At 54.9% G+C, this 25,836-nt stretch overlaps 1 protein-coding gene across 1 annotated transcript in view; it reads left to right on the plus strand.

Moving 5' to 3' along the window:
* Positions 1-6,028: 6,028 nt before the first annotated feature.
* Positions 6,029-25,836, plus strand: part of CARD10 (caspase recruitment domain family member 10) — a 30,017-nt gene continuing 10,209 nt past the window's right edge. The window contains exons 1-11 of the mRNA XM_021921527.2: positions 6,029-6,474; positions 7,331-7,468; positions 9,762-10,087; positions 15,642-15,845; positions 17,133-17,288; positions 17,850-17,975; positions 19,408-19,599; positions 21,312-21,446; positions 21,777-21,892; positions 22,881-22,909; positions 23,374-23,497. Coding sequence (XP_021777219.1) covers positions 6,240-6,474; positions 7,331-7,468; positions 9,762-10,087; positions 15,642-15,845; positions 17,133-17,288; positions 17,850-17,975; positions 19,408-19,599; positions 21,312-21,446; positions 21,777-21,892; positions 22,881-22,909; positions 23,374-23,497 — 1,781 coding nt within the window. The 5' untranslated portion in view covers positions 6,029-6,239. The remainder of the gene's footprint in view (positions 6,475-7,330; positions 7,469-9,761; positions 10,088-15,641; positions 15,846-17,132; positions 17,289-17,849; positions 17,976-19,407; positions 19,600-21,311; positions 21,447-21,776; positions 21,893-22,880; positions 22,910-23,373; positions 23,498-25,836) is intronic.

Raw genomic sequence — 25,836 nt, forward strand, 5'->3', positions numbered from 1 at the left:
CAACCACCTTGTGGTGCAGAGGGGCAAACTGAGACACAGAGAGGGGCAGGGACCGGGCTGGATGGCACAGCCTCAGCGAGGGGAGCCAGGCCAGGGGAGCCCAGCTTCACTTTTTTCCGTCTTTTCCCAGCCTGCCCCAGTCCCATCTCTCACCTCTTGGCACAGCTTCCTGCCCCATGCCTGGATATCCCCAGCCTAGCCCAGCTCCTTGCCTAGCCCAAGGTCAGGCAGTAGGCACATAGCTCCATAATTGGTCTGAATTGGGGTGAGGGTGGGTCAGCATTTCTACTTCGTGCTCTCAAGGCTGCTGGAGGTGGCCATGGGAGAAAGGGAAGGTGGGGACAGGGCCACCCTTCCTCTGGCCCCTGCAGGAGTCCCGGTTCTCAGGCAGATGCAGTCACCTGATACTGGAGGGCCAACACCATCCCTCTGGCTGTTCCTATCTCACTTCCTTGTGCTCTGCTCTCTCTGCCTTGGGGAACCCAGGGCTCACTTGGGCCACTGCAACCTCAGTATCCCCAATATCTATAAAATTATAAAATAATAGTGTTGTATATGTGTTTGTTTTTTTTTTTTTTGAGACAGAGTCTCGCTCTGTTACCCAGGCTGGAATGCAGTGGCACCATCTTGGCTCACTGCAACCTTTGGCTCCTGGATTCAAGCGATTCTCCTGCCTCAGCCTCCCGAGTATCTGGGATTACAGGTGCCCGCCACCACACCTGGCTGATTTTGTATTTTTGGTGGAGATGGGGTTTTACCATGTTGGCCAGGCTGGTCTCGAACTCCTGACCTTAAGTGATCTGCCCACCTTGGCCTCCCAAAGTGCTGGGATTACGGGTGTGAGCCACTGTGCCTGGCTATAAAATAAAGGTCTTAAGTACCCTTTCAGCCTAGACTCTTATGATTGGGCACAATAACCTCCCTAGCCCCTTCTCTCCCCAGTCTCATAGAATAGGACCTAGGGAGCCGGGCACGGTGGCTCATGCTTATAATCCCAGCACTTTGGGAGGCCGAGGTGGGCAGATCACAAGGTCAGGAGTTTGAGACCAGCCTGACCAATATGCTAAAACTCCGTCTTGACTGAATATACAAACATTAGCCAGGCGTGGTGGCAGGTGCCTGTAATTCCAGCTACTAGGGTGGCTGAGGCAGGAGAATAGCTTGAACCCAGGGATCAGAGGTTGCAGTGAGCTGAGATCGCGCCACTGCACTCCAGCCTGGGCGATAGGGCAAGACTGTCTCAAAAAAAAAAAAAAAAAAAAAAAGGAATGTGACCTAGGGAAGGCTGCTATGTAAAGGTGCCCCAGGGCAACACTGGCAATGGGGAGAAGTGACATCTCCAGACGAATTCAATTGAGGATGGGCATTTAGCATCGGTCTCGTGCTCAGGCTGTGCCAGAGCCCCTCAGATGAGGGGTAGAGAAAGGTTTAGGAACTTGTCCATGATCACAGCACACATTGTCCTGGAATTTGAACCATGAGTGTTCTGGCTGTGGTGTAGTGCAGCTCATCACAGGAATTCACCCCACTCTTCAGCCCACTCACTCATCCCCTGCTGAACACCTGAGTGCCAGGTCCTGTGCTGGGATCCATGCGGTCCAGGCCCCGATCCTAGTGAAGAGATGGCCAGAGGAGGCAAGATGGGGTTGGGGGCTGGGTCAGGGAGCACAGGTTCACCAGGCACCCAGACTTACGGACTAGATAACTCCAGACCCACATTTCTGGATGCAATCAGAGGCCGACAAAGGGGAATGGAATGGTTGCTAGGGCCAGGGGCATCCTTGAAGGAATGAACAAAAAGGTGGATCCCTGCTTCTGTGGCCTCTGTGGCTGATTTGGGGAAGACAATGATAGCGGGGTATTGCTACCGAGAAAAGCGAAGGCCAAAGTCCTCATAATGACCTTCAAGGCCTTTGCTCTGTCTGCCCCCCTTCCAATCCTCCTTCAACCTCCTCTCTTCCCCTGTTGCACTCCTCATTCTCACCACTCTTGGAACATTCTAGCTCACTCCTGCTAGCCAAGGACAGCTGTTTCTTGGGATGGAAGTAGGCAACACACAGGTTGCTGACATTTTTCTGGTGCAGCAAAGCAAGCACCAAGAAAATGTCAGATAGAGAGGAAATGGCTGTCGGGGCTCAGAAAGCAATACCTGCCAAATATGGCGCTTTGACAGGCCGAATAAAGATGCAGCCTCAAGGTCTCTCTGCCCACCTTTCCCCCATCCTGTCTGTCAATCCTCTGTTTCTCTCAAAGCACAGGAGGAGGCTGTTCTCTAAAGTTCCCTTATCTACTAGAAACTGGACTCCCGAAGAGGAGCACGATTGCTTTCGATCCCTTCCCTGAAATCTCATTAACGGGAGATTAAAATTCATATCACAGAGGAAGAGAAAACTAAACATCACGTCTAGAGTCCAGACAAACTTTGTCCCAAACGAGTGTTTCTTCTTTGGTCCCATTCAATTTCCAAAGAAAATCATCTGTAAGATAATGTCTGCCTCCCAGGCCAATTAATGCCTCCTAACATTCACTCCAAAAGCCCGTCTCCCCTTCCCCAGTGAAGAAGCAGATATAAACGTCTGGACCTCAGTGGATTATTGGGTAATCATTCTCCTATGACTCCCCTGTGCTATGCATGTTAAATACATTTTTTATGCTTTTTTCCTTCTACTTATCTGCCTATTGTCAGCGCATTTCCGGCAAACCTTTAGAGGGAGAAGGGGAAGCTGTCCTTTGGCCCCCAAGTAGCACGAAATGGCTTGGATGGGGTGTATGGAACTCCCTGCCGGGGGTGGGGGGAGGGCTCCTGAATCAAGGGAGGGGAAATTTGATCTGAGACCTGAAAAGCTAGAAGGAACCCTCCATACCAAGAGTGGAGGGACAAGCAGTCCCAGCAGAAGCAACAGGCTGGACAAGGGCCTTGACGCGGAAAAAGCTGGCAGGTTCCAGGAACAGAATGAGGCTGATGAGTGAGTGGGGCAGTGGGAAGTGGGAGGCGGGGGAGCCAGCAGGGTCTGGGGGCAGTTTGCATTTTATTCCAGTTTGGTGGAAACCATTAAGAGGTTTTAAGCCAGATAAAAGCCTGTTCTGTTTTTAGAACCATCATTCTTTCCAGCTTAGGCAACGTGGCAAAACCCTTCTCTACCAAGAGTACAAAAAGGTAGCCGGGCATGGTGATGCATATGTGTAGTCCCAGCTATATGGGAGCCTGAGGCAGAAGGATTGCTTGAGCCCAGGAGTTCAAGGCTGCAGTAAGCTACGATTGGGCCACTGTACTCTAGGCTGGGTGACAGCGCCAGACTTTGTCTCAGAAAAACCTCCCAAACCAAACAAACATCATTAAGGCTGTAGAGTGGAGAACATACCATAGCCCAGAACCCTGTGGGTGGGAGTTTGTGGGGGCGTGTGTGGCTTGGACCAATGGGGCTACAGGTGGTAGGACATGGACCTGTTTGAAACATGGAGGCATGCCTTTTGATGAGTTGGGAAGAGGACTGACATTCCTGTCCCCATTTCACATACGGAGCGACTGCAACTCAGAGGCAGTCCCTGCACATGGGAGACTATTGTCCATTTTTCAGACGTAGAAGTTGAGAGGGGGAGGAATTTGTCTCAGTACATGCAGCTAAGGCTGAATGTTGGTCTCCAGGGCACTCTCTGCTCCTGGACTGTCTGCCTTTGTAGGTGTGGCTGGGACTACTCACCGCCTGCCTTTTGCAGACAGGGAAATGGAGACTCAAAGAAGAACAATACTCATAGTGGTGAGCCCATGATAGAATCCAGGGCCCCTGGTACAAAGTCTAGATTCTCTGTGTTCCTGCTGTAGTCCCTGCCCGCCTTCCTGGCATAGCTATAGAGAGCAGATGAATGTAGCAGAATCCACAAGAGGACAATAATGGACGTGGTACCTAATCACACACTAGCACACTCGGTGCTATGGACACCCAGGGAAAGATGAGGAGGCTCAGATGTTTGTGGGGAAGTGGGTACGCCCCTGTCTGCCTCCTGCCTGGCTTGATGCCTGCAGTGAGCGAGTGTGTATGTGTGCATGTATATGTGATGGTGTGTGTGCATGCCTGTATAATTGTACATGTGAATGTGGGAGTGTGGTGCCCACAGGAACACTGTCGTTCCCCCTGGAATGCCGGGCACCAGGGGAGCTCAGAGTACCCAGCTACCTGCCTGTTCGGACCCAGTGCGCCCTCACTTCTCTGTCCACTTATCTGCAGAGACCTCTTGGCTTCTGTGCCTTATCTTTGGGCCCTGCTTAGGCTTCTTGATGAAAAAATAATTAACCATAGCCTCATTTTCCAAGGCGTCCATCCCGCTCTGCTGGCCAAGTTAAAAATACTCACAAGGATACTCACAAGGAGCAGGGCTGCTGGTGGGAGGAGCTGCCACTCTGCGTGGGAGGGCAACCAAGGCCACAAAGAGGGAAAGGACGTACTGAAAGGGAGGCCTGGTGTGTGCCTGGACTCAGGGCTTGGAGAGGAGAAAGGCCAGGGGCTAGGCTCCGGCCTATTCCCACTGTGGCTTCGCTGTGTGAATTTGGGCAAGTTCCTTGCCCTCTCTGAACTCTGCTTCCTCCTCTGTTAATTGAGGAATTTACACTAGAATTCAGTTCTCCCAAAGCATTTCTTCTGCATGTAAACGGGTAACACCCAAAGCAGAAACATGTGTACAACAAATCCAAACCAAAAAGAGGCTGTGGTTAATTAAGTTTGGAAAAGGACACCAGGATACATAAAGTTAAATCTGTTTCTTTACTGCTGGGCCTTTTTCTTTCTTTCTTTTTTTTTTTTTTTGAGGGGAGTCTCACTCTGTTGCCCAGGCTGCTGGAGTGCTGCGGCACAATATCACTGCAACCTCCGTCTCCTGGGTTCAAGCGGTTCTCGTGCCGCAGCCTTCAGAGTAGCTGGGATTACAGACGCACACCACCACGCCCAGCTAATTTTTGTATTTTTAGTAGAGATGGGGTTTTGCCATATTGGTCAGGCTGGTCTCGAACTCCTGACCTCAGATGATCCACCTGCCTCAGTCTCCCAAAGTGCTGGGATTACAGGCATGGGTCACCGCCCCCCGCCTTAATTTAAGCAGGGCTTTTCAGAGCCTTTATTGATTGAAACCTTAATTCTTTGGATAAGTAATACATATGTCCACGGCATCTAATTCAGAAGTTGTGGAAGGGGTTTGGGGAGCTCACACCTCTTTCCTGTACCGGTTGTGCCTCCTCTGTTCCTCCCTGGCTCAGGTACCTGGAAGCTTCTAATGCATAGCGAGACTGTATCGCATGCACCAGCAGATACCGTGTAGACTCAGTCACTACCATGGCAAGCGACAATGGGCCTCCCAGGCGGGAGCAGGAGTATGGATGGCTAGCCACAGCCCGCCCCCAGCATCTCTAGGACCAACATCTGGAGGAACACCCTTTGAGAATTGTGGGGTCCCTGGTCCCCAAGTGCCACGGGGGTTTGCATAGGAGGGAAGTTGGTAGCGCCGCCCTGCAGGTTCAGACCCCCCATCTTGCAAAAGGCGCCCATGACTTCTGCCCTTTGCTGCCCCCAGCTGGGCTGTCCTGCGCTCCAGGGAAGCTCCGAAGCCTGCAGTGTATGTGGGGACCCGGGAAGGGCAAGCCCAGGTTGTGTGCCCGCTGGCTGCGCCGGGAGTGAGCGGCTAGCCCCGCGCGGGCGGGCGCGCTGTGGGCGTAGGGAGGCGATGCGCGTGGCCCGGGGAAGGTGTGTCGCGGCGCGCTGGGGGTGTGAGCGCGCGTGCCCGCCCCCGCCCCGCCCAGAGGCCGGGCAGGTGTGGGCGGGCGGCCAGGACCCCGCCGAGCCGGGCTGGGAGAGCCGGCGGGAAACAGGAAGCAGGGGGAGGCGCGGCCGGACGGCCGGGAGGGAGGGCGTGCGGACGGACGCGCGGGGTGACCGGGGGCCGGACGCGCGGCCCGGGGCTGGCGGCGATGTGGGGAGGCCCGGGCAGCCTGGGCGGCGGCGGGGACGGGGGCGGAGCCGGGGGCACCGCGGGCACCGCCCCCCTGCGCCTGCGGAGCCGCCGCCCGAGCGCGGACCGGGGAGCCCGAGGCGGCTGTAGCGTGCGAGGTGAGTCGCGGGGAACTCGGGGCGCGTCCCCGACGGCAGGTCCTGCGGACGACGCCCCCGGGTGGGCTCGGCCGCACACCCAGCCCCAGGGCGCCCTGGTCGACCCCCGTGCGCCTCTTGCCCGCAGACCCCGAGGACACGGCCATGCCGGGCCAGGCGGAGGCGGGGGAGGCTGAGGAGGAGGCCGGGGCCGGCTCGGGGTCTGAGGCGGAGGAGGACGCGCTGTGGGAGCGGATCGAGGGCGTCCGGCACCGGCTGGCTCGCGCCCTGAACCCGGCCAAGCTCACGCCGTATCTGCGCCAGTGCCGGGTCATCGACGAGCAGGACGAGGAGGAGGTGCTGAGTACCTACCGCTTCCCGTGCCGCGTCAACCGCACCGGTGAGCCGCGAGGCCCGAGTGGGTCACTACCCGGGCCGGCCATGCCCTTGGCGCAGCGCCCAGAGCCGTGGAGCGCGAAGCTAGGGCTCTGCTGCCCTGAGGCTCGGTCTCTGCATCCGTAAAGTGGGCCGGCTGGGTATGCCCACCAGCCTGCCTCCTCCCTAACAACCACTGCGCCCTGGTGGTCCGCGTTGCACACACCGGCGTCAGAGTTTTGTCTCGGGGTTCTCTCCCACTTCCTGGGTCCACATTAGAGCAGAGGGTTGGATGTGGCTGCCAGGGCCGGCTGGGCCTGGGACCTGCCGGTCACAGCTGGCAGACTTGGCACCTTTCCTGCGCTCTTTGATGTCTGAGTTCTGTCTGTCCCCTCCTCTGTGTGCCACACACTCCTGGGGCAGTCATTTTTCAAGTGTCAAGACCCATCTCAGCTTTACGAGGGTCCGCGACCCTCTCCCACAGGGTGTGCCTTTGAACCAGAGCTCACAAAGGCATGATGGAATGGTCTTAATGGTGGAATTTCAGGCATGGCCAATGGGAGAAGTATTTTCTTTGCTTCTGGGGATAGAGGGGCTTCTCTGTGCCGCTGAAAAGGCAGGCTGCATTTGCGGCCCGCATCTGTGTCTGTTGGGGGTGCTGGGGAGCTCTGGGAGCCCAGGAGTCATGAGGGAGTGTGCTCCCCTGGCTATGGCAGACTGGCTCTCTTCTCTTCCCTGATGTGTTGGGACAGGCCCCTGTGTGTGTCACTGGCTCAAAAATTTGGGGAACGTGGGCCTGGAGCATGGTGGGGGCAGAAGCAACCAGGCACCTGGGGAGGCCCTCCCCTGGACCCTGGTTGCATCCCCCCACTACTCTCCAGGGCGCCTGATGGACATCTTGCGCTGCCGTGGCAAGAGGGGCTATGAGGCCTTCCTGGAAGCCCTGGAGTTCTACTATCCCGAACACTTCACGCTGCTCACGGGCCAGGAACCTGCCCAGCGGTGCTCCATGATCCTCGGTGAGTGGACCTGCGGTGGATGCTGGCACCTCGGCCTCCAGTGCACAGGCTCCTTCCCCCATCCCTATTAGGGAGGCACTCCACTATGCCTGTTGAACAGTAAGGGAAACTGAGGCATGGAGCGGCTGTAGGGGCTTGCGCAGGGCCCCACGGTAGGCTGAGGGTGGGGCTGGATGCTAGTGCTGTTATTCCAAGTTCGGAGCCACATGCTTAAGATGGCTCTTTCTCCCTGATGCTGTTTTCAGACATATGTCTGACATACGCAGATGTACAGTTTTTTTTATGTAAAAAATACAGAGGCTTCAGGTGACTTTGAATTTTTTTTTTTTTTTTTTTTTTTTTGTGAGACAGAGTCTCGCTCTGTCACCAGGCTGGAGTGCTGTGGTGTGATCTCGGCTCACTGCAACCTCCGCCTCCCAGGTTCAAGCAATTCTCCTGCCTCAGCCTCCTGAGTAGCTGGGATTACAGGCATGAGCCACCATGCCCCGCTAATTTTGTATGTTTAACAGAGATGGGTTTCCACTCATGTTGGCCAGGGATGGTCTTGATCTCCTGATCTGCATCCAAGCTGCCTCTGCCTCCCAAAGTGCTGGGTTTACAGGCTTGGAGCCACTGGGCGCCCAGCTGAATTTTTTTTTGAGACAGAGTCTTGCTCTGCTGCCCAGGTTGGAGTGCAGTGGGCTGGATCTCAGCTCACTGCAAGCTCCGCATTCCGGTTTACGCCATTCTTCTGCCTGCCTCCCGGGCAGTTGGGACTACAGGCGCCCGGGCCACCTCAGCCTCGGGCTAGTTTTTTGTATATTTTTAGTAGAGACGGGGTTTCACCGTGTTAGCCAGGATGGTCTCGATCTCCCGACCTCGTGATCCGCCCGTCTCGGCCTCCCAAAGTGCTGGGATTACAGGCTTGAGCCACCGCGCCCGGCCCAAATTTTTTAAATATAAAACACACACACACGCCTACATGTGTATTTTGCTTTTTTTTTTTTTAGAACAACTGATTTTATTGATTCTTTCATGTCTATTACATACACTTGTTTTAAGTGACTGCATACTATTCATTAGTGAAGTTAGGACATAATTCATTTAACCCATTTCCAGTTGAATGGATACCTAGGTTTCCATTTTTGTATTATTACAACGATGCTGGGAACATCTTTGTATGTGTGTCTTTGTGCAAATGCGTCTCAGGCGAAGAGGTTCTGAGAATAATTTCTCAAAGAATCTGTGTATTTTAACTGTTAAATCAACATACCTCCTACCAGGAGTGTGTAAGTGCCCATTTGAATCCTGGGGATCATGTTTAAATATTTTTGCCATTCTGATATGTAAAAAATAATGTTACTGTTTTAAGTTTATATTTCATTGAGTGATACAGTTCCCAGGTTACTATTTATTAAACCTTGGGTAAATAACTGCTCTGTGCTTCAGTTTTCCTGTTTTTGAAATGGGCACAATAATAGTACCTACCTTATAGTGTTGTCATAAAGATTAAATAAGATGTATCTAGCACAAAGAATTAAGTTAACAAATATTAGTAGCTACTGTAATTATTGTTGGTAGGTTGGTGCATATTTTCTTGTATTTATTAGCCATTTTTATTTTGGGACTTGCCTATTGATAGTTTTTGTCCATATTTTTATTTGGTCGTTGATCTTTTCTTATTGATTTGTAGGAGCTCTTTATATATTATGGCTCTGAGTTTTTGTTATATTTTCTCCCACTCTGTTGCTTATTAACTTTGTTACATCTTTCATTTTTCAGAAGTTTAAACTTTTTTTTTTTTTTTTTGAGATGGAGTCTCACTCTGTTGCCCAGGCTGGAGTGCAGTGGCGTGATCTTGGCTCACTGCAAGCTCCGCCGCCTCCCGGGTTCATGCCATTCTCCTGCCTCAGCCTCCCGAGAAGCTGGGACTACAGGCACCCGCCACCGCACCCAGCTAATTTTTTTGTATTTTTAGTAGAGACAGGGTTTCACCGTGTTCGCCAGGATGATATCTATCTCCTGACCTCGTGATCCGTCTGCCTTGGCCTCCCAAAGTGCTGGGATTACAGGCATGAGCCACTGCGCTCGGCCGGTGTAAACATTTTTATATGGATTTGTCCATCTTTTTTCTCTTACAACTCCTGGATTTTGTGTGTTGTTTAGGAAGACCTCCCCTGCTCCCAAATTCTACAAATATATTCCAGAATTTCCCTCTAGTGTTTTTCTGTTTTGAGTTTTTTGACACAGTCTACTATCTCCTGGATTTTACTTGCCTGAGCTGCCTATTCTGTCCCCTGTTCTGTCCTGGCAGATGAGGAGGGGCCTGAGGGCCTGACCCAATTCTTGATGACAGAGGTGCGACGGCTGCGGGAAGCTCGCAAGAGCCAGCTGCAGCGGGAGCAGCAACTGCAGGCCCGGGGCCGGGTGCTTGAGGAGGAGCGGGCAGGACTGGAGCAGCGGCTGCGGGACCAGCAGCAGGCTCAGGAGCGCTGTCAGCGGCTGCGGGAGGACTGGGAGGCGAGCAGCCTGGAGCTGCTGCGGCTCAAAGATGAGAACTACATGATCGCCATGCGCCTGGCACAGCTCAGTGAGGAGAAGAACTCGGCTGTACTTCGCAGCCGTGACCTGCAGCTGGCGGTAGGCCCTGGGGAGATGAGTCAGGGAGGCAAGGGAAGGGGCAGCTTTTGCAATATAGTAGCCAGCCAGCCTGCGTCCCAGAGCAACCATTGCTGGCTCTTTGACATGGATAAGTCCTTTTAGTGCTGGGTGTACCTACTTCATTGGGTTATGACTGTAATTCTCAATGGGGGGTGATTTTGACCCCCTAGAAACATTTGGCCACGTCTGGGAGACATTTCTGGTTGTCACAATTAGTGGGAATTTATTGGCATCTGGTGTCAGGGATGCTGTCAAAAGTCCTACAGGGCACAGGACAGTCCCCAACAAAGAATTACCCAGCCTAAAATGTCGGTAGGGCCGGGGCTGGGAAACGTTGGGCTATGAGGATTCAGTGAGTTTTTTTTTTTTTAGTGAGACGGAGTCTCACCCTTGTTGCCCAGGCTGGAGTGCAGTGGTGTGATCTCGGCTCCCTGCAGCCTCTGCCTCCAGGGTTCCAGCCATTCTCCTGCCTCAGCTTCCCGGGTACCTGGGATTACAGGCATGTGCCACCACACCCAGCTAATTTTTGTATTTTTAGTAGAGATGGGGTTTCACCAAGTTGACCTGGCTGGTCTCAAACTCCTGACCTCAGGTGATCCGCCCGTCTGGGCCTCCCAAAGTGCTGGGATTATAGGCGTGAGAGACCATACCCGGCCAGGTGAGTTTCCATTTAAGACACAGAGTTTCAAACATGTACAGTCCCTAGCACACTGCTCACAGCTTGTGTCAATAGCCATTGTTGATATTATCAAGAGCCACGCAGGTTATAAACATTGTGTCTTCTAATCCTCCCCAAAGCACCATACGCCAAGTCCTCATTTGCAAATACAGACTCTGAGATTCAGATTAGTGAAAGGACTTGCTCAAGGTCACAGAGCCAGGAAGCTGCACAGCCTGGGTTTGAACCGGGTCTGGCTGGCTCCAGTGCCAGCCCGCTTCCCATGCTGCTGTTCCGCCTGCCCCCTGTGTGGGGAAGTCTCACCCGACTCCCTCCAGCAGCAAGTGAGGTCGTGCCTCCTGCTGTATCTCACTTTCTTGGTTTCCGACTGGGACTCAGCAGGGGGATAATACTGGTATTTGACTGCCGCAGGGCATTGTTCCAAGGATTTAATGAGCTCATCCACGTCAAGGGCTTAGCAGTGCCAGCCGCATGGCACGCAGGAGGCTTTCCCCAGCCATGTTGCTCAAGGCTCCACAGTGGGTTCTGACCGTGGAGTTTGAAGCCTCCCTACCCCAGGAGCCTTGGGCTGTGGCTACAGCGTTGCAGGTGGCCATGAAGCTGTAGATGTGGGTGCACCGGTGTGCCAGTCCTCGGTTTGTGCATGCCAGGTGGGTCGATATCCTGGGGAGGTTGAGCCCTCATGGGGGTGTTGAGGCCACCAGTTGAAGGGTCCAGGCCGCTGGTCCTGCTTGAGGATGAAGGGGGCTGGTTTCAGGTTGTGAGATGACCTTGAGGCCATCGTTTGAGGGCCTGGTTGGTGTGTGGCATGAGATGGAGGCTTTCTGAGGAGTGGTGGGCAGGGACAGGGACACAGGTCCCAGGCCTGCTCTACTGCGAAAAATCATGTGGCATGGGGAAGGCTTTCCTTTCTGTGCCTCAGTTTCCTCATCCTCATCACAGATAAAGATGATGTGACAATTATAAAACACCCTTGTGCTTTATAGGTACCATCCTAAGTGCTTGCCATGCATAGACCCCTTTAATTTTCCAGCCACCCTACGCTGGGGTGGACACCATCTTCCCCATTTCTAGAGGAGGAAACTGAGGCACAGAGAAGTTGGTTAGAGCACTTTCCCAATGTCTCGGGATTGAAGGATTTTTTTTTTTTTTTTGAGATGGTGTCTTGGTCTGTTACCCAGGCTTGAATGCAGTGGCGAGATCTTTGCTCACTGCAACCTCCGCCTCCCAGGTTCAAGCAATTCTTCTGCTTTAGCCTCCCGAGTAGCTGGGATTACAGGCGTGTGCCACCATGCCTGGCTAATTTTTTTTTTTTTTTTTTTTATTTTTAGTAGAGATGGGGTATCACCATGTTAGCCAGGCTGGTCTCAAACTCCTGACCTCAGGTGATCTGCCCGCCTTGGCCTCCCAAAGTGCTGGGATTACAGGTGTGAGCCACTGTGTTTGGCCGGATTGAAGGATTTCTGAGTTGGCTCTCAGCGCTGCTTGAGGGGTAGTGGCTGGCAGGTGGGAGTGCTCCCCTTTCTTTACCCAGAGAGCTTCCCCTTTTTTCTGAAACAGACATGGGCTTGCTGTAAAGTTTTCTCGGAAGAAATAATCTGCTGCTCAGAGAGGACGGCGTGAGGGCTGCGGACTGGGGGCTCTGGGAGAGGCTGCAGCCCGCGTGGCTTGTCCCATCTTTGGGTTGGGTGTGATGGGATCAGGAGATGTCCTGTGTGTGTGGCCATCTGGGGGCTGCTGCGACAGGGGAGGGGGATGGAAAAGAGATGGTTGGAGGTGCCTCTGTAGTCTGCAGGTCATCTACCTCTAGGCAGAGTGACTGCTTTTTCCTATTTTAGGGGCCTAAGCAGTGAAATTGGCCGGGCGCAGTGGCTCATGCCTGTAATCCCAGCATTTTGGGAGGCTGAGGCGGGTGGATCATGAGGTCAGGAGAGCAAGACCATTCTGGCTAACATGGTGAAACCCCGTCTCCACTAAAAATGCAAACAATTAGCCAGGCATTGTGGCACGCACCTGTAGTTTCAGGGACTCGGGAGGCTGAGGCAGGAGAATCGCTTGAACCCGGGAGGTGGAGTTTGCAGTGAGCCGAGATTGAGCCACTGCACTCCAACTTGGGCAACAGAGCGAGACTCCATCTGAAAAAAAAAAAAAAAAAAGGAAGTGAAATTAAACTTAGCTACTATAAGTTTGCCTTAATGTATAATTTATGTTTAGAGCTTTTCTGCTCCAAAATTAACAAAGGTGTTGCAGATGGATCTGAACAGAGCACCTGATCGTGCCTGGCTTGGCAGCTTCTGTCGTCACCTCCCATGTACAGGTGTGTGGCGGCTGGGATTTAATACCCTGTTTTATGAGGTGCAAATTTAATGAGCGGTTATTTCTAAGCAACATAAACTGAAGGAACGAACGCTATAATTTTGTGCTCAGTGTGTTTGTGCACCGGGATTAAATGCATCCGTATTTCCTGTTGCTCGTCGGAGACTCCCAGGTGTCCTGTCCTCTGAGCTCATCAGGGAAGCCGGCCGGCCAGGGGTCAGGCAGGAGGGCCTGGTGTGTGGCTGCGGTTTGCTGAGAGGGTGTGACCACAGTTGTCCTTGTAACGAGCTGTCTTTCTCTGGCTATTCACAAAGCATGTTTTGTGAGTGGAAAGGAATGTGGGAGTCATGAATTTCTTTTTGAGTCTCTTGCGGAGGAGGAGGAGGAGTGGACTGTTAATTTGTGGAATTGCCTGACCCAGCCTCCAGACCCGTGTGTGTGTGTGTGTGTGTGTGTGTGTGTGTGTGTGTGTGGTGGGGGTGCCATTCTAACCTCTCAAGGCTGGGGGACTAAGCAAGTCATTTTCCAAGAGAGGCCAGGGGACTCCTGGGGCACCAAATATTGCATGCCTGAGTATGGCACCAGAAGTCATTGTGACCTTTTCCCAACAATGACTTCATTTTATAGCCTGCCACCTGCTGCCACTCTTGTCACTGTCTGGCCACCTCAGACCCCACATGCGTCACAGCTGGCTGAGTGCACTCATAGTCCAGCAAACTGACCATGCACGTCTGCTCCCAGCTTGGTGGTCACCCCACAGCTGCCCACTCACCACACCGGGCCAACTTCTGGCTGCACACTCCGAACTGGTGATCGATTAGGGGCATGGGATTTTATTTAATGCTGTGAAGACAGCCACGGTCACACTGTGGCAGCTCCGTAGCCTGCCTTTCACAGTTTAGAGGCCTCTGCCCACTCGCTGTCTTGTTTAATTCTTGCAACACCTTTGGAAGGCAAATGATGAGGCCAGGAGATCGACTGGGCCCATTTTACTGATGAGGAAACTGAGGCCCAGAGGAGGTAAGTGACTTGCTCAGGATGACAGAGCCCAGAAGTAGCAAAATTGAAACTTGAACCCTGGACATGGAGCTCTTGAGGGAGGATGAAGCAAAAGCCAAATCTTCTGGAGTAGAGGCTCTCTTAGGAATTCCTTTCAGGGTAGACCGGACTAAGTCTGTTCACTGAGAGTATGTTGAGGTGAGATGTTGGCTTGTAGGGGGAGCGTCTGGTTCCTGGGCTGGATGAGACCCTCAACTCTTAAAACCATTGTCCTCTCCTCTCCCCTCACACCCCAGGTACAGATGAGAAGATTGAGGCACAGAGAGGGACCATGACTTGTCCAGGGTCACACTGAGCTAGAGACGGAGCTGGAGTCTGACCCTGTTTTTGTTTTTTGTTTTTTTTCTCCTTCTTCTTTCTTCTTTCTTCCTTCTTCCTTCTTTCCTCCTCCTCCTCCTCCAGCCTCCTCTCCCCTACTTCCCCCTCCTCCTTCTCCTTCTCCCTCCTTCCCCTCCTCCTCCCTCCTTCCCCTCCTCCTCCCTCCTTCCCCTCTTCCTCCCTCCTTCCCCTCCCTCTTCCTCCTCCCTTCTCCTCCTCCCTCCTTCTTTCTTTTTCTTTTCTCTTTTTTTTTTTGAGACAGGGTCTCGCTCTGTTGCCCAGGCTGGAGTGCAGTAGCACGATCATGGTTCACTGCAGCCTCAACCTCCCAAAGCTCAAGTGATTCTCCTGCTTCAGCCTCCAGAGTAGCTGGGATAATAGGCGTGCACCACCACACCCAACTAATGTTTTAAATTTTTTTTGTCGAGACGAGGTCTCACTGTGTTAACTAGGCTAGTGTCGATCTGCCCACCTCGGCCTCCTGAAGTGTTAGGATTACAGGTGTGAGCACTGCACCTGGCCTGGTTTCCCGTATGCTTTTTTTTTTTTTTTTTTTTGAGACAGAGTCTTGCTCTGTTGTCCAGGCTGGAGTGTAGTGGTGTAATCTTGGCTCACTGCAACCTCCACCTTCTGGGTTCAAACGATTCTTGTGCCTCAACCTCCCTAGTAGCTGGGACTATAGGCATGTGCCACCAAGCCCGGCTAATTTTTTTATTTTTAGTAGAGACGGGGTTTCACCATGTTGGTCAGGCTGGTGGGATTACAGGCGTGAGCCACTGTGCCTGGCCGCCTTTCTTCTGGATGTGACCCTCCTCCTTTTCTGCCATGAGGATACTGGGCTAAATTGACGGGAGTCAGTGTCAGAACTGCGGGACAGACAGCATGTTGTGATGCAGCACGTCCACCCACAAGTTCTTAGAGTGGATTCCCCTGGGGGGCGGTGTCCTTGGCCTTACTGCCCACTGCTTCTTCCTCAGCCCTGTTTGTTTTATATCTGCCCAGCCTCTCCTGTTTTCATAGACAAGTCTGGGGAGGACCCCTGCTTCGGCTTCTCTGGGAATCTGGAAGGCATCCAGGAGTGAGGGAGCAGGACTTCCCACCCCTGTGACCTGTGGCTCCCAATGTGTCCCCCTCTGGGCTGACCCATGTCTTGGGCTCCAGGTGGATCAGCTCAAGCTCAAGGTGAGTCGGCTGGAGGAAGAGTGTGCACTGCTGCGAAGGGCCAGAGGATCGCCTCCTGGGGCAGAAGAGAAGGAGAAGGAGAAGGAGAAGGAGCCGGACAACATGGACCTCGTCTCTGAGCTGCGTGCTGAGAACCAGCGGCTGATGGCATCGCTGCGGGAGCTGCAGGAGGGCCTGCAGCAGGTACCAGGACCAGGGGTCGTGGGCACAGGCTGGGGGGTGGTAAGGAGGGCCTGCAGCAGGTACTGTGGCTTGTGGGTGCAGGCTGTGGGGTTGGGGGTTGAGAGGACCTGCAGCGGGTACCAGGGCCAGGGCTTGTGGACACAGGCTGGGTGGGGGGTGGTTGGGAGGGCCTGCAGCAGGTACCAGGGCTGGGGCCCATGGTCATGGGGGTTGGGGGGGTGGTCAGGAGGGCCTGTAGCAGGTACTACGGCCGGGGCTCGTGGGCACAGGCTGCGGGGTGGGGGGTCAGGAGGGCCTGCAGCAGGTACCAGGGCTGAGGCTTGTGGGCACAGGCTGGGGGGGCGGTCAGGAGGACCTGCAACAGCTATCACGGCTGGGGTTCATGGACATGGAGTGGGGGTGGGGGTTAGACCCGGAAAACAGGCCCTCTTGCTGCTTGCTCATCCTCCCAAGTCCTGGAAAGCTGAGGATTTCAGAACCAGGGATCTGAGATCTGGATGGAGTCCCGGCAGCCTCTTGCCTGAAGCTCTGAGCTGAGGGCCCTTAGCACGTGGCTGTCCCTGGTTGTCTGGTCTAAGGTGTGTGAGCAGCCTGCAGAAGGCCCCCGAACTCCCTAAAACTGTCCACTTGATTTTGAGTGTGAGCATTTTTCTGGGGAAAGGGCCCCAGCTTTCATTTGATTTGTAGAGAGTATGGTCTGGTGATCCCAGGGCTTGCTTAGTGTCCTGTGGCAGGTCAGTGGCAGGTCAGCGGCTGCATGGGCCTGCCTCCGGGCCATTGTTCCACACAGGAAGTGGGGGATGGAAACCAGTGTGTTTCATGAGGTTGGGGCACTTGGCTGGAGTGTGGGTCTGGGGGCAAGATCTTAGGCCCAGGGTCTACCTGTATGGGCCAGGCTCAGCCCCTTGAAGACCCCTAGTCATGGGGGTGGGAATAGGCCTTGGAAATGGCCACCGTCTGCTGCCCCGGATGGTGGGTGAGGGCCAGAGCACAAGTGTGTGCCTGGTGCTTGTTTAGGAATAAGATCCTGGCTGAACTTGTCCAGTCACACCCTTATCCACTTAGCTTATTAGCCAGATGCTCCCTGGAGGGTAGCTAGGGCTGGTGGGGCCACGCCCACTTTGCCGAGGGGGAAACAGAGATCCAGAGAGGGTCCAGTCCCCAGGCCAGCATGGCAGAGCTGGTCAGGTGGGTTTGGAGGGCTGACAGCCGTGTGTCCCCTTCCTTCCCATGCCCAGGGTGGGCCCCGAGCCAGACCCTGAGGTGGCCCTGCCCTGTGATCCCCAGGAGGCAAGCCGGCCAGGGGCCCCAGGCTCCGAGCGCATCCTGCTGGACATCCTAGAGCATGACTGGCGGGAAGCGCAGGACAGCAGGCAGGAGCTGTGCCAGAAGCTGCACGCCGTGCAGGGGGAGCTGCAGTGGGCCGAGGAGCTGCGCGACCAGGTGGGGCCCTGCCCATGCCCTGCCCCTGGTGGGAGAGGGTGTCAGCCAGGGCCAGTGTGCTCACACCTTCCCTGAGCATCCGCTTGACGCAGGTGCCTTACTGAGAACTGCATTCGTTCGTTCGTTCTCAGATGTTGACAGAGGCACCCTTCTAGGCGCTTGGGATGCTGCAGTGAGCAAAATAAAGGTGCCTTTTCCTTTAGGGGGAACTCCAGCAGGGGAGACCGGCAGTATGTGAGACACACAGTCCCACGTCATATAGCCAAAGGCGATGAGCACCGTGGGAGACGCAGAGCTGGGGAAGGGGCCGGTTGCAGTTTCAGTGGGGAGGCCAAGGGTGACCAGATGGGTGAAATGATGATCATTCTTCTCGTTTTACAGATTAGGCAGTTGAGGGCCTGTGAGGTAAAGTCAGTGGCTCAGACCACTCCACTGGGCGGGAGGGGACTTGTTATCGGGTCTCAGGCTCTTGGCTCTCACTGGCCCTCCTGGGCACCTGCTGGTTAACTTTCTGGTGGTCCCCAGCCCTGTGGTCTGACCCCGCCCCCGTGCCACCCTCAGTACCTGCAGGAGATGGAAGACCTGCGGCTCAAGCACCGCACACTGCAGAAGGACTGTGACCTGTACAAGCACCGCATGGCCACTGTCCTGGCCCAGCTGGAGGAGATTGAGAAGGAGCGAGACCAGGTGAACCCAGCCTGCTGTGTACGAGGCCCTGGGCCAGTTGCTGCTTCTCATATGGGAGGAGATGAGAAGCAATGGAGGGGACTAGAAGGGTAGAAAGGGAGGTTAGCAGCTCCCTGGTGGGTTAGCACAGGGCACAAAGGCTGGGGGAACAGACAGGGGACCTGGAGCCCTTGAGATACCAACCTTACACCCTGGACCCACTGGCCTCGTCTGAGCTCCTATGGCAGTTACAGAAGCTGGTTCTGGTGTCTTCATTTCTGAATATCCGTTGTTCTGTCCATCTCAAAGACAAGGCCAGTACAGAGGAGGTGCTTACAAATAGAAGTCGATGAGGAAATTCTCAAAAGTTTTGGCTCTCTGTCCCTGGGCACTATGAGCCTTGTCTCCTGCCAAGGTTGTAGAGTGGGCTGAGGACCTCCGGCCAGTGTCACCAGGTTCCATGTGCAGTGGGGGAGGGCGGGAGGTTTTTGTTCTTGACCAAGTGTGAATCCCACTAGAGGAGTTGAAGTCTACATATTGTTATTATTATTATTACTTTTTGAGACTGAGTCTAGCTCTGTTGCCCAGGCTGGAGTGCAATAGTGCGATCTCAGCTCACTGCGGTCTTCACCTCCCGGGTTCAAGTGATTCTCCTGCCTCAGCCTCCCAAGTAGCTGCTATTACAGGCATGCTACCACGCCCGGCTAATGTTTGTATCTTTAGTAGAGACAGGGTCTCACCATATTCACCAGGCTGGTCTTGAACTCTTGGGCTCAATTGATCCACCCACCTCAGCCTCCCAAAGCACTGGGATTACAGGCGTGAGCCACCGTGCCCAGCCGAAGTCTACATATTAGAAATGCCCTCAGAATCCCCTGGCAAGCTTGAAAGTGCAAAATTGGGGCTTCATTCTCCAGATGTTCTCATTCAGGTGGTCTGGGGTGGGCCCCAGGAATCTGCATTTTATGGGGCTGCCCTCAGCTCTCTCTGAGGCATGGCTGTCAGGTCTGGACCATGGGTCTAGATCTAGAGCCCTTGGTCTCCACTGTGGATGCAATGGGCTGGGTTTGACTCCCGGCTTCTCCACCAACTGGGATGCTGGGAGTGAAGCCCCTGGCACACAGCAGGTCTCGTGGAAAAGTTTTCATTTCTTGGTGAAATGGTGAGAGCCTGGATTCTGCAAATGGACTGCCCGATTTGAATCCCAGCTCTCTCTCTCCTGGCTTGGTTTCCCCAATCTGCAGAATAAGAATAATGATATTAATAGTATCTCACTAAGCCAGTTAGTATGAAGATATTTAAATGAGCTGATATTTAGCTCAGGGCCCAGCACACAGTGCTCAGTAAGTGATAGCTGCCGTTCTCCTTACTGTCCCCATTCTCCAAGTCATAGGCCAGGACAGCTGGGCCAGGGTGACTCCTTCAGCTGCTGCCTCCCCTCCCCCAACCCTAGGCCATCCAGAGCCGTGACCGGATCCAGTTGCAGTACTCACAGAGCCTCATCGAGAAGGACCAGTACCGCAAGCAGGTGCGGGGCCTGGAGGCAGAGCGGGATGAGCTGCTGACGACACTCACCAGCCTGGAGGGCACCAAGGCTCTGCTGGAGGTGCAGCTGCAGCGCGCCCAGGGTGGCACCTGCCTCAAGGTGAGCAGGTCAGGACTGTGGGAGTCCTGGTGGGAAGGCTGGGGTCCTGGCAGGAGCTCTTGGCCAGGGCTGGGAAGGTGCCGCCCCTGGTGGGAGACCTCAGCCAGGGGAGGAAGCTTGGGGGAAGTGGTAAGAGCCCTCAGTTACGAGTGGGAACTTGAACCCAGGCTGGGCTGGGTGTGGGCTGGTGAGCAGGCAGGGGGCATGTTGGTCTCTGAGTTTCTGGGGTTGCTTCTGGGACACTAAGTATAGTTTGGAGCTGGTCTTTGCATTTAGGTGGGGAAAGCTGGCTGCCCGAAGGCCTGTGTGCTTGTTAGAATGCAAAGCCTGGGCCTCAGAGACCGGCTAGTCAGGACTAACATGAGCCTAAGCATCCCTCAGAGAACAGCTGGTCTAATCCTCTCATTGCACAGGGCCCAGAGAGGGTCAGGGGCTTGCCCAAGGCCACACAGCCAGCTGGCACTGGAGCTGGAGTCCCAGACACATTGTAAATTGGATCGTGGTCCTCAGGCTGCTGCTGGGAGCTCTGCTTTTCCCTTTTTCTTTTTTGAGACGGAATCTTGCTGTGTCACCGAGGCTGGATCCCAGGTTAAAGCTATTCTCCTCCCTCAGCCTCCTTAGTAGCTGGGATTACAGGTGCCTGCCACAACGTCCAGCTAAGTTTTTTGTATTTTCAGTAGAGATGGGGGTTTCACCATGTTGGCCAGGCTGGTTTCAAACTCCTAACCTCAAAGGATGCTCCCGCCTCAGCCTTCCAAAGTGCTGGGACCTGCTTTTTCTTTTCCTTTTTTTTCTTTTTTGAGACGGAATCTTGCTCCGTCGCCCAGGCTGGAGTGCAGTGGTGCGATCTCAGCTCACTGTAGGCTCCTCCCCTCCCCGGGTTCATGCCATTCTTCTGCCTCAGCCTCCCAAGTAGCTGGGACTACAGGAACCCGCCACCTCGCCTGGCTAATTTTTTGTATTTTTAATAGAGATGAGGTTTCACCGTGTTAGCCAGGATGGTCTCGATTTCCTGACCTCGTGATCCGCCTGCCTCGGCCTCCCAAAGTGCTGAGATTACAGGCATGAGCCACCGCGCCCGGCCCCAGCCTGCTTTTTCTTATTTTGAGTTGCCTGACAGTGAGCTCTCTAGGATTGGTGTTTGAAGCATTGGGGCCCGGAGGAATATATAGGAAAAGTCAGCATTAATCCATGACTTGTTTTTTTTAAACCCCCAGTGGCTTTTTTGCTGTATGGTAAAGACAGAGTCCCTTTTCATGGCCAAGAGGCCCTGCAGATGGGATTCCTTTTGTCCTCTCGCCTGGTTCTGTGGGTTTCAGCCTTTTAACTGGAATGCATCACAGTCCTGCCTCAGCGCCTTTGCACATGCCGTTGATCTGCCTGGACCATCCCAACTGGACCTACTTAGTGCCTGTATACCCTTGAGTTCTCAGTTCAAACCACTCTTTCTTTGGAGAGTACTTGGACTCCCAGGCTGGATGGGGTGTTTGTATGTTTTCCACACCCCAGGCACCTTCCTTTTGCTGTCGTCTTAGCTTGAGGCTATTTTGTTCACATGTCTCTTGGTTTACAGTTTGTCTCCCTGTCTAGGCTGTGAGCTCCCTGAGGACAGGGATCTGTCCCTGTGCTGGCACATGGCAGGTGCTCAGTAAAGGACTGACTGTCCTGGGCCTAGCACTGCTCACCTCCTTCCTCCCCTCTCCCTCTTCCAGGCCTGTGCCTCCTCCCATTCCCTGTGCTCCAACCTCAGCAGCACTTGGAGCCTGAGCGAGTTCCCCTCCCCTCTGGGAGGCCCAGAAGCACCTGGGGAGGCCGCTGTCATGGGGGGACCTGAACCTCACAACTCGGTAAGACAACTGCCCCATCCCAAATAAGGGGGGACGCTGCTGTAGCATTATTACTAACGTAGAGAGTGCGTTCGGAAGGATCATTTCACAGGTGAGGACACTGAGGCGCAGGGAGCCAAGTACTTTACTGAAGCTCACCCAGAACCATTTCCTTGCCAGGCCTGGGTGCCAGGAGGCCTGGGAGCCACCTACACACTGTAATCTTGCAGACCCCATTCCTCTGTTCTGGGCCCTAGTTCTCATCTGTGGAATGGGTACAAACCAGGTGTGCTGAGGACTGGGGTGGTGCTGAGCAGTGGGGGTGACCCAGGCCCTGTCATGGCATTGCAGGAGGAAGCCACAGACAGTGAAAAGGAGATCAACCGGCTGTCCATCCTGCCTTTCCCCCCCAGTGCTGGCTCCATCCTCCGCCGGCAGCGTGAGGAGGACCCCGCACCCCCGAAGAGGTGAGATGGCTGGGGATAGCAGTAGACACCCAGGGATGTGGGGCTGCTGTCTCCTGAACAGCCACCTCCCAGAATCTGCAATGCCAAAGTCAGGTCCAGGCAGGCACTTCCCTTTATTGCCCTCAGATGGCTGGAGCTCTGGAAACCCAGGCCCTGTGAGTCACAGGGGCGACCAAGGTTAGGGTTAAGACAAGGCCGATGGGCAGAGCGAACTCAGTCCTAGCCAAGCATCCTGGCAGGAGAGTCACTGGGGGTCAAGCCTCGAAGATCCTATACCCAAGGAGAAGCTTGATGGTTCAGGACTAGGGGGCGTGAAGAATGCTTCAAGGTGTCAGGGACCTCGAGCAAGAAAGCCAGGCCTCAGGTTTGGGCATCAGCAGCAAATAGGGACCAGAAAATAGGGACCAAGGCGTACCCTCTGGTAGCAAGACCAAGGGCGGGAGATAGCCTGCCTCCTGGGGTGCGATCCCTGTCACTACTTTTCCCCTGTAAGTAGCCCTTGATTTATTCCTTTACTGGTGAGAGGCTGGGCCTGGGAGGCTGTGGTCAGTATGGCCTCGGTCTGTGTGAATCTCTCCCAAGGAGGCATCTGATGAGGAGGCCATGGTTTAATTTAGGAGGCGTACCTGGGAGCCACAAACCACAAAGGTGGCAAGTGAGGGTGAGGTGAGGGGTGAGAGATCGGGGTGGCTTCCAGGAGGAGGTGGCATTGAAAGAGCTGGCTTTGAAGGGCATGCCAGGGCATTGTAGGTGGAACAACACTGGACAGAGGCCAGGACATTAACTTCTTGCCCTGTGAGTTTAGGGGAGCCAGGTGGCATGGATGCCCTGTACCTGGGACCCCGCCTTGAGTCCAGCCTGCATTTGCTTGGGGGCTGTGAGACCTTTATCTGGTGTGGGGGCAGGAGGAGGGAACAGGGCAGAGTGCCCACCATGCCTCACCTCCTGCCCCCTCCTTGCCCCCCCTCCCTGCCCTCTCTCTGCCCAGATCCTTCAGCAGCATGTCAGACATCACAGGTAACAGCCCTTGGGTTCCATGGGGAGGGCTCCTCTGGGGAGGGGGGAGGTGACTTTGCAGTCCACCTGAAGCCTGCCACCTGCGCTACCCTTGGCCTGCATCCCCTTCCCTGAAGCCCCACTGTGGCCCCTGCCAGGCAGGAAGGTTGTGCTTGGGAGGCCCCTGGGGGCTTTGGTTCTGGCCTCTCACCCTGAGCCCAGTCCTGGGCCTCACTCTTGTTCCTGGCTGTGATGTACGAGGCTCTTCAGTTCTGGGCCACCTTTCACCCTCTTCCAGGAAACTGCGGGGTCAGCCTGGTGGGCCCTGACCTGTCTCTGAGACCAGTGGGTCTGATGTGTTCCTGGGGCCTCCAACCTGCCAAGGCCCCTCAGGTCCTGGGCTGGAGGGGGTCAGCCCCGGTCATGGACCCTGGCCATCCCTGTTTCCCAGTCCCAGACCCCTGAACGTTGTTCTTTTTCCCCAGGGAGTGTGACACTTAAGCCTTGGTCCCCTGGCCTCTCTTCATCCTCGTCCTCCGATAGCGTGTGGCCTTTGGGAAAGCCGGAAGGCCTCCTGGCTCGGGGCTGTGGCCTGGACCTCCTCAACAGGTACTGCAGCTGCCTGTGGTGGGTGGAGCTGGGGTGATTGCTTGAGAGGGGAACAGGAGTGAGGTGGGAGGAGCAACTGCCTCACCCCTGTTTTATGCAACTGTCTGAAGATTAAGATCTGTAGACACTGGCAGCCCTTAGATTCAAATCCTGCTGCCGCTCTTGATTGTCCCTGTAACTTGGGTGGTCCCTTCACCTCTGTGGGCCTCCATTTGCTGAGTAGCTAAAGGGAGATAATGACCCGTTTTGCATGGAGGTCTTTTGAGGGCTTACTCACAGAAGCAAAGCACCCAGCTCTGCCAGGCACATAGCAGGTGCTTAGTGATAGTTGTCACTACAAGCTATCCTTGTCCCAGTGTCCTGCCTGTCAGTCCCTTGGCTCTGAGTCCCTGGGACTGAGCCACCCAGCAAAGTTTCATGCTGTGGGTGGGCTTGGGTCTCCTCAGGAGCCCCTGTGACTGGGCCAGCCACAGGCCCGTAACAGGAGTCACAAAGCCCATTAGCACAGAGTGCACTGTAGGCGACGTGCTGTCGGTGTGGCCGGTGCGTGGCCGCTGTTCACACTTGCCAGCGTATCTAAGGAGGGGTGAGGCACAGCGGGGGCCGCACTGCCATTGTGGTCTTGGAACTCAGCTGTGAGCAGAGGGCAGGTAGGGAGAGCATCCGGTGACTGTGGAGGAGGAGTGAGGGGGAAGGGCGAAAATCAAGGCTTCCTGAGTCAGGCCGGGAAAGTGTGGACTTTGGCTTGTACACTCTGGGAAATGTGGGAGGGTTTAGTTATTAACTGCAAGGCCAGCTGCTGGCCGTTTTACAGCATGCTGTTTGTCCTGGGAGTAGGCATAATTACGATGATCTCTGTTCCATAGAGGAGGTAACTGGGGCTCAGAAAGGTTAAGCAACTTGCCCAGGGTCCCACAGTTGGGAAGTACCAGGTCTGGGTTTGTAGTGACCTGATCAGATTTGGGTTTTGGAAAGGGCGTAGGAAACGTGAATTGTCAGCGCTGGAATGTGGGGGTGTTGGCTGCAGAGGGACGGGTCACGCAGCAGATCAGTGCAGCATTGGACCGGGGCCTCTGGCCTCCAGAGCGGCTTTGTCAGGCCAGTGTCCAGGCCCTGCCCCCACCTGGCCCCCGGCAGCGGGCCCAGCGAGACATTGTTTTTGCCTGTGCAGGACGTGCTTCTCGGGGAAGGGGTGGAGGTGCCTCCCTTCCTGCTCGCCTCGGCCCTTCCTCCCTTCCTCCAGTTTGGGCTGCAGCAGGGGTCCTGGCTGCTGTCCAGGGGGCACCAGCATGCAGCCAGGGGGCAGGAGCCTCTGTCCCAGTCCCGCCCAGGCCCCACGGTCACATGGGGCCACTTCTGCTGCCCATGCTGTTCCTGGGGAGGAGAGAGGATCCTGGGAAAGAACACAGGCTGGGGAGGGCACAGAGGTGGACCGAGAGAGAGAGAGAGAGAGAGAGAGAGCGCGCGAGAGAGAATGAGAGAGAGAGAGCCACCGCGCCCGGCCAAGGCTGGAATTTTAACCTGGTTACACAGACCAGGACACTGAAGTGCAGAGACAGTTAGAAATTGGTCCCAAGGGACGTGTGTGGTGGCTCACGCCTGTAATCCCAGCACTTTGGGAGGCTGAGGCAGGCGGATCACGAGGTCAGGAGATTGAGACCATCCTGGCTAACACGGTGAAACCCTGTCTTTACTAAAAACACAAAAAATTAGCCGGGCGTGGTGGCGGGCGCCTGTAGTCCCAGCTCCTCGGGAGGCTGAGGCAGGAGAATGGCACGAACCTGGGAGGCGGAGCTTGCAGTGAGCCGAGATTGTGCCACTGCACTCCAGCCTGGGCGACAGAGCGAGACTCCGTCCCCCCCAAAAAAAAAGAAATTGGTCCCAAGTCATAGGCCCCTCAGAGCTGTTTGGGGATTCCGACATGCCTTCCCCCTGTCTCAACTGCTGGAGATCTCACATCTGTTTTGTGTGCCCACTGTGTGCTGGGCACCATGTTAGGCATTTTCTCTCCTCTTTCCCATTTCCTGTCCATCTCTTGCCCTCAGCCTCTGCCCTGTCTTTCCCAGCTCCTGGAGCCTGAGTGCCGGGAGGGGATGGTGGATAGTGAGGGGCTGGGGCAGGCAGGGGGATGGGCTGACAGATAGCCAGGTCGGGGACAGCAAGGGAGAGCTCATGGGGCAAGTGAGGTGCTGGGTGAGAGGGGCAGGGCATGGAGAGCACTGGAGGGTTTCGGGGTGTCGTCTCCCCAGCATAGCCCCGCCACTGCCCCAGCTTACTCACATGGCCCCAGGGGATCTCTGGCACTTTCTGTCTTTGCAAAGAGAAGGTTCCCATAAGTC

Source organism: Papio anubis, chromosome 16 (assembly GCF_008728515.1).
Source record: "Papio anubis isolate 15944 chromosome 16, Panubis1.0, whole genome shotgun sequence".
Taxonomy (NCBI): domain Eukaryota; kingdom Metazoa; phylum Chordata; class Mammalia; order Primates; family Cercopithecidae; genus Papio; species Papio anubis.